We start from the raw sequence: 8,642 nt of genomic DNA, 5'->3' as shown, positions 1-8,642 counted from the left end.
TCAGTTTCGCGCGAGATTGTGTGGTGAGACGTTGTTTGTGCTCATACGTTACGTCCGGTTTTTAAACAAGGATTTTTTTACATTTATTTCTGAGAACAACTTCTCCTTCCTTTAGATCATGTCTGTCTCTGGCATTTCACGTCGAAGGTGTATAAACAGTGCTGATTCGTTTTGCTATATTTGTGGCAGTTATACTATGTATTTCAAGTCAAAGGAGAAACATTAGTCCATTCGTCAGGCAAGCCTATTTAGCGTATTTTAAAATGAAAATCGGTGATCAGGATAAAGCTTGGGCCCCTCACAAGGTGTGCAAGCAGTGTGTCGAGAGTTTACGAATGTGGATTAAGGGAACACGTGATAAAATGCCATTTGGTATACCAATGAGTTGGCGAGAGCCCAGAGATCATTCAAGTGACTGTTATTTCTGTATGGTGAAAACGTCAGGTTATAACAAAAAAAAAATAAATGTAAGATAGAGTATCCCAGTTTACTATCGGCTATACGCCCAGTGCTTCATTCAGCTGAAATCCCAGTGCCAGTTTTCGAAGAGCTACCCCTATCAGAACTACAAGAAAGCGTGTGTGATGATGATTCAAGTGACTCCAACGATGAAGACTTTGAAATTGAAGACGACTCTGCTCGAAAGGGATTTGATCAGAATGAGTTGAATGATTTGGCACGAGATTTGGGACTATCCAAAAAAGCTTCAGAGCTGATGGCATCCAAACTGTATGAGAAGAACTTGCTTGAAAAAGCAGCTACGGTATCCTACTTTCGATCCAGAGAAAGTGAATTTCTGTCATACTTTCGAAATAACTCAGGATTTGTGTATTGCTGTAACGTACAAGGTTTGGTGAATGTGTTGGGAATTCCAACATATAACGCAACTGAACGGAGACTTTTCATAGACAGCTCAAAGAGGAGCTTGAAGTGTGTACTATTGCACAATGGAAATATCTTTGGTGCAGTTCCAATCAGCCATTCTGTTCGTTTATAAGAAGCATATGAAGACATAAAGAGAGTAATTGATTTGCTGCAATATGACATGCATAAGTGGATCATCTGTGTTGACCTTAAAATGGTCTGCTTCTTTCTTGGTCAGCAACGTGGATACACAAAGTATCCCTGTTTTTTGTGTATGTGGGACAGCAGAGCTCGTGAGAAGCATTGGGTGCAGTTGAATTGGCCGCCAAGATCTGAGCTAAAACCTGGTTTTCCGAACATTCTATATAAACCACTTGTCGACACGAAGAAAATTTTATTCTCACCTCTACATATAAAGCTTGGGCTCGTGAAACAGTTTGTTAAAACTTTGTCCTCTGAAGGGGACTGTTTCAAGTATTTAATTTTGGCATTTCCTGGACTGTCTTTTGAAAAGATAAAGGCTGGTGTATTTAATGGTCCACAGATTCGGCAACTCGTTAAAGATGAACATTTCATCGAAACAATGACAGAACTTCAAAAGAACGCTTGGTTGGTATTCAAAACCATTATCAAAGATTTTCTTGGAAATACTAGAGCAGAGAACTACAAAGGCTAAGTTGCAATATGAGCATCAAATTGCATTTTCTACATAGTTATCTCGCCAAATTCCCCACAAACCTTGGTGCAGTCAGTGATGAGCAGGGAGAGCGTTTCCACCAAGACCTGCAAACCATGGAGGCTCGATAGCAGGGAAGATGGGATGAGCACATGATGGCTGACTATTGTTGGAGCATCAAGCGAGATTGTCCACAAACTGAACACTCCAGAAAGAGTTATAAGAGAAAATTTTTACCGTGTTATTGATGTCCGGGTTTGAGAGAACCATGTTATCCCTTCTACAATGACAATTTTACTTTACAAAAAATGTGATTTAATAGCATTTGTTCAAATTAAATTACAATTTGTGAACAGTATATTCAGTATAATTTTTCATCTCTACTTTGTTTCGTAAGGATATTTTATATGACTATTGGGAGAAAGAGGGTATTCTGTAGCTTCAAAAGTTGATCTGCTAGACAAAAAACGAGATTATTTTTGGATTCAGAGGCCAAAAGTGACTCAAAAAGAAGTATTAAATCGAAGTCAACAAAAATTGTGTTCCCCAGTGTTATTTGACCAAAAATCACATGTTAACCATTAATCACACCCCGTATTCACCTGATATGGCACCGTGCGACTTCTTCCTTTTCGGAAAAATGCATTTGCCCATTAAAAGAAAGCGTTATGCAGACGTAGAGGCCCTTCAATAGGCTTGCACCGGCATACTGGCGGCCATACCGGCCAACGAGCTAAAACACTCGTTCGACAAGCTTTTGGATCGTGCAAAAAGCTGTATAGAAGCAGAAAGAGACTATTTTGAATAAAATAAATTGATTTTGCCGAAAAACCCATTTGTTCTGTTTTTTATTTAAAGTTCGCTTTACTTTGGAACACACCTTGTATATGGGGGGGTGGTTTTCCCGATTTCATCCATTTTTCGGTAGGAGTTTTAATATTATTTGAGCTGGATAATTTTGGTTGTTGTGGATTTAGTAGTTTAGGAGATATGTAAATTAAGCTTGTTGAATCCACGTTTACGTTGATTTGTTTGAATTCTTGCGTGGCCTTGTTGAAAAGAAAAATATTTTTGCGGATGACTCTGTATATAAGGATATTTGCTTTTTATACTAGACTAAGAACTATTCATTCGACTAGAAGAGAATGCCAATGGAACTGTCCCATAATTTGAAAATGCACCCCATACCATAAGTAAGCCACCGCAGAAATTGCGTTTTGAAAAATTCGTATATTTTCGTAAATCTCTCCAGTATCTCAAAATGCCGTCTGGACCATCAAGGTTGAACGTTTTCTCATTGGAAAAAATCACCTAGGACAAATAGTAAGACTTTTTTTTGGGTAAAAGCGTTATCTACTGTATTATTAAACACTTTATTTTTCTTAATCTCACCTGATGAGGGAATCACCAAAACTACCACTCCACCCATTAAGATTTGATTAACCCGAATGTACTGCAAGCTGCCATCCTGTGATTCAATCGTTTGCTCTTATCCCATTCGCATTTGTTTCACACGATCAATTTGCTCCAATGTAATATATCACTACTACTTTTGGTGATGTTGCAAACGGGCTTTTCTTTTCATGTAAAGTCCGCCGGGAGCTTGAATACTGAGTGAGCAGATCTGCCACCACTTAGCAAGGTTGCCGCCATTCCGGAGGACGCAACAGTCAGCGCAACCTTTGCATTTACCTGTAGCAAGTTCAGCAGTTTGTTTTGCCGGTGCCTATGAGACGTCCAAGAAGAAAATACTACCTTGTCCGCTAACTACACGGTTGGTTTTAATTTTAAAATTTTCTTTAGCTCAGGTAGTAGCTGTCATCCCAGTGACGCAACAGTTAGCGCAACCTTTGCATTTGCCTGTAGCAAGTTCAGCAGTTTGTTTTACCGGTGCCTATGAGACGTCCAAGAAGAAAATACCACCTTGTCCGCTGACTACACGGTTTGTTTTAATTTTAAAATTTTCTTTAGCTCCGGTAGTAGCTGTATTCCCAGTCTGACAAAACGAGTTTATACTTGTTCCGGGCTTGGGAAGTCCGCGGGTGCTTATCATAATCGCAAAAAGCTCTTTCAACGTAGTCGCTGACCGACGAAACATGGCGTCGGTCATCGTTTCGTCCCTGCGGTCATCATCTTCAAGCAACCCCATTGCCTCACATGCTTCACGAAAAGTTGCCTTTTCCTGCACATCTACGAGTTTGAGCGCTTAAAAACTGGTGGGACCACGGATTCTAGTCAGCGACAAACGTGGCACAGACACCGCTTACGTGGTTATAGCGGAGTTAACAACTCAGATATCAAGTGCAGCCAGGTCCTTCTCCCCCAGCGGATACTACGTCGAATACTTTCAGGCTTGGAATGTTTTCATCCATCCCGACGACATGACCTAGCCACTGTAGCCGCTGTCTCTTAATTCGCTGAACTATGTCAATGTCGTCGTACGGTATAACTCGTACAGCTGATCGTTCCATCGAATGCGATATTCGCCCTTGTCAATGCGCAAATGACCATACATTTTCCGCAGAACCTTTCTCTCGAAAAAACGTCGACTAATCAGATGTTGTCATCGTCCATGCCTCTGCAATATATATCTGGACGAGAATAATAAGTGACTTATAGAGTTTGTCCTTTGTTCGTCGTGGGACGACTTTACTTCTCAATTGCCTACTTGGTCAAAAATAGCACCTGTTGGCAAGAGCTAATCAGCGTTGGATTTCGAGGCTGACATTGTTGTTGTTGTTAACACTGGTTCCAAGATAGACGATATTGTCTGCGACTTTGAGGTTATGACGACTTGGAACATTCCTATGTTACAGTGTGAAAATTAGCGAAATCGGGCTATAACCACGTCTACTTTCCACATAACAAAATTTTATATTCTATTTATCACTATCCAGTATATAAATCTGGAATCAATTAATATATCAGGATCATAAATTACAGGAATACTGCCCTTGAAGTAAATCGCTTTATGAAAAAAAAATTGTCCACATCGGTCCAAAACTGTTCTAGCCCAAAGGTACTGAATATGTAAACCCAAGGCTATTAGTTGACTTTTTAGCGAAAATATCGGTAAATTTGTAGGATATATAATTGAAATTCATGGAGAATCTTTTTCTAATAGTAGTATGAACCGAGTCAATAATTTATTTAGTCCACTAATATAGAGACTCCCGAACTTCCAAATGACTTTATATCGGCCAATATGTGAGCTATCTTTGTAAAATTGAGTAACCATAGTCTTCTAATAACGGTGCATATTTCAGCCTAGAATGAATAAAATCGGACGAAAACTTCCTTATATCTCATTTAACTAACAAACCTGAAGGTATTACCCCAGCTTTAATCCAGGCAAATTGCAAGAATATGAAATTTGTGGTTGTATCCGAACTTGGCGCTTCTGTAAATTGAAAAAGTTTAAAATATTAGGTTTCTGAAAATTTCTAAGTAAAGTTAAATTAATAATTAACAATTTATTTTCTAAACCTTCTGTAGGGTAATTTAAATGTATATAATTTAAAACTAATGCACATTATATACTTATGTATGTATAATGGATATATAATAGTATTTGATTGATAAATGTTTTTCGTTCATTCAGACGTCGCGCACTGCAAATATCTGATGGTATCGAACATATTGGCAATATTCGCTGGGAATTGGCGGGAACTCTGCTACTGGTGTGGATTCTATGCTACTTCTGTATATGGAAAGGAGTAAAATGGACAGGCAAAGTTGTTTACTTCACTGCATTATTTCCATACGTCTTGCTAACTGTATTACTTATTCGTGGTATAACCCTTCCAGGGGCATTAGAGGGAATAAAGTTTTACGTGATACCTAATTTTTCAAAACTTACGGAATCAGAAGTATAAAGTAACCAAAAATATTATTTTATCATGTTGAATAATTAAATATGACCATAGGTATGGATTGATGCGGTTACACAAATTTTCTTCTCTTATGGACTTGGACTTGGAACATTAGTAGCGCTTGGCAGCTATAATAAATTTACAAATAATGTCTACAAGTGAGTCTTATATATATCGATAATTATAAGATCACGAGATAGAAATTATAATTGTCTTTTTACTTTTTAGAGATGCTTTAATTGTATGTACGGTTAATTCAAGTACAAGCATGTTCGCTGGATTTGTGATATTCTCCGTTGTGGGTTTTATGGCAAACGAGCAGCAAAGGCCGGTTGCAGAAGTAGCTGCATCTGGTATGATTAAATTATAATTAAAATAATGTATTTTCTTTAACTGCACTATTTTGTGTTCTACTCACATTTTTTAGTAAAAAAAAGTAGTATAAATTTAGTAATATAAACAATGAATTAATTTATTTTTTTTTAAGGTCAAGAATATCTATTATAATATTATGGAGTGCACTAGATGTATGAACCAATTTCATACATTTTAAGAGTTATATCTCATTCTAAGAGATTTATGAGGATCTTCCAAAAACTTCGAAATGATCTCACGTAATTTTGCAACCTATATATATCTTGACAATTGGTCTCTTTTTGGCCGACCGCATTCTCCAGTACAATGTAATTTGGTACCAAAAATTTATTGTAATTTTCCAAAACTTTCCTTAGTTCACATATGTATATCGTATGTGTATACTAATGTAGATAACATGAATTTTCTAGAGAGATATCTGAGATTTTAAGTAGGCTATGACAGAACATAGAGATAATCGGACGGAGAGAAGAAAAACTTTCGTCGATGTGGGTGGGCTCGCCTGTTACACATATGCCATAATCGGCCGGTAAACAATATGTTCATTAAAAATTGAAATAGGTATATTTAGTGGAATTGAATTCATTTGTACGCTCTTTGTGAACGTACTATATTTCTATCAGAATTTATAAAATTAGTTACTAACTGAGAATTTATAAAACATAATTATTTCAACTATAAATATTATTTTAATCTTATTAATGCATCAATAGGCAATGTTAACTCTTACAAATATTTCACTATAAAAATTGTGAATGTAAATGCTGCTGGAAGAAGTAATGAAGGGCTAATTTCGACTACCAACCAATGATAAAAAAATTTTGCAAAAAAAAATTCAAAATTCGAAGAAATTGTGAATGGATTACTAAACAATGTACATCTTATTAACTTATATTAAAGATCATAAGAGAAAATTGTATTAAAATCATCATCAAATGAGACATATGTGATATAAACTCAACTAAAGAAACTAAATCCTGTATGATCCGTTGATGTTGAAAACGTTACCCAAAACATCGGAATTGATTACATTGGGAATATGAGGTTTGGGCTAAGGTCTAGACCAACTTCACACTTAGATTGGACAAAAATATTAAAGATCAGTTAAATTGACTATTTTATTAACGGAATATTGGTTTACTAGGTATATTCGGTATCTGCGTATTGAAAAGCTGTAACTCGTTTTCGACTATTTTTGGATGACAGGTGGCACACCTTGAAAGAAACCTACAATACTTAGATCCAATATCTACACTTGTGTAATAGGGCAAGTATCTGTGGTTGTACACCAATTCCACTAATTTTTAAACCATATCACAAAGGTGTCAAGATAGCGTTATGGATTAGTTTTAATTTTATTTGGAAGATGAGTTACTTAGATATGGCATTTAACTTAGACTCAATGAGTCTTTATTTAAAATTTAATTCTTCGCAAAATTTTCTTATGCTTTAACCCTCTTCTAATAATTTGTATTGGTATTGGTAATGAACACACTAGAGCAAAAAGCTTCTTCAGCAGGCTATACATATTAAGCTCGAGACTTTTTTTGGATGTGTGTATTAAACCTATTCAGGAGCGAGGCCACCCCAAATTTCAAACAAACTTTAACAATAGGGGACTCTCTTGTTCTTGCAAGATTGCACGATGACAAAAATGCAGAAATCTTATACCGAAATATGCAAGGCTAAGAGTGCACCCATTGCAGAATCTAGTGATATATGAACGGCTGATTCGGTCAATTTATTGAGAATGACTATTGTGAATTAGCGCACCTTCTGCATTCATTCTTAACAAAAAACTGTAACAAGTCTTTAAAATTTAAGTAGAAATTATAAAATCTACTTAAAACTCACATTCCTCAACATTTTAACGGCAAAAGATGTCTTTATGTAAAATGACAGCTAAAACGGGGTTATTGCACGCAAATAAACATGGGTTTTGGTCTGACATATTTTACAGCTACTGCAAATAATTTTCTGCGTGTGTTTGTTGTTGTGCAGTTGCACCAAGAGGAAAATTCTGCAAGTCGTGCACCGTGCAAGGGTTTTGCAAGAGCAAGAGAATCCCCCTAAAGTATTTTATGGCTATCTTAACTTAATTGTTTTAAAGTTTGCTTTTATATTGTAATATTTGTATTTTGGGTCTTTACAGGTCCTGGTTTGGCATTTTTGGTATATCCATCAGCAGTGTTACAACTACCAGGTTCACCCTTATGGTCTTGTCTTTTCTTTTTTATGTTACTTCTTATTGGGCTTGATTCACAATTCTGTACAATGGAAGGTTTCATTACTGCTATAATCGATGAATGGCCACAATTGTTACGCAAACGTAAAGAAATATTTATTGCTGTCGTGTGCACCCTGAGTTATCTTGTTGGTCTCACATGTATTTCTCAAGTAAGTGTATTACTATTTAACTAAAGTATTCATAGTGCGGTTAACTGAGTGGTTCTAGGTCTATAAACCTGGCTTTATACAATGATAATTAATACTAAATCTAGTGATTTTACTTTGGTGGTATTTTTATAATAAACATCATGGATAAGATCCGAAACTTTTACCTTTGCTTCTTGAGAGAGCTCAGGATCTCGTGGTTCTACTGAACAGATGACGAGGATACCAACGAACTAGCACTAAGAATCCCGCAGAAATAATTTGCGAACTCAATGAGTTATTTTATGAGATCCTATATTTTAGTAAATTTTACGTGTTCCTAGCCTTTGTTAAAAGAGATTTAATATAATTTTTTTTTAAACAGCGGGTATATCGCATACAAAGAACTTTACCTCCTGTATGGGTTATTTTTAACATGTAATTCAATTGCAATATCTGTTTACCAGAGATACGCACGCGAG

The 8,642-nt window shown here is 36.2% G+C and overlaps 1 protein-coding gene across 1 annotated transcript; it reads left to right on the top strand.

Annotated features, from left to right (window-relative positions):
• The first annotated feature begins 263 nt into the window (after positions 1–263).
• Positions 264–8,223, top strand: LOC126765862 (sodium- and chloride-dependent GABA transporter 1-like). Its single transcript, XM_050483539.1, has 7 exons — positions 264–372; positions 522–763; positions 3,349–3,482; positions 5,142–5,409; positions 5,467–5,570; positions 5,641–5,765; positions 7,940–8,223. Exons 1-7 carry the CDS (start codon positions 264–266, stop codon positions 8,206–8,208), a joined length of 1,251 nt encoding a protein of 416 aa, XP_050339496.1. The 3' UTR covers positions 8,209–8,223.
• The last annotated feature ends 419 nt before the right edge of the window (positions 8,224–8,642 follow it).

This window comes from Bactrocera neohumeralis, unplaced genomic scaffold, assembly GCF_024586455.1.
Source record: "Bactrocera neohumeralis isolate Rockhampton unplaced genomic scaffold, APGP_CSIRO_Bneo_wtdbg2-racon-allhic-juicebox.fasta_v2 cluster11, whole genome shotgun sequence".
NCBI lineage: Eukaryota > Metazoa > Arthropoda > Insecta > Diptera > Tephritidae > Bactrocera > Bactrocera neohumeralis.
The sequence above is the reverse complement of the archived record's forward strand: the minus strand, read 5'-3'. Positions and strand labels throughout refer to the sequence as shown.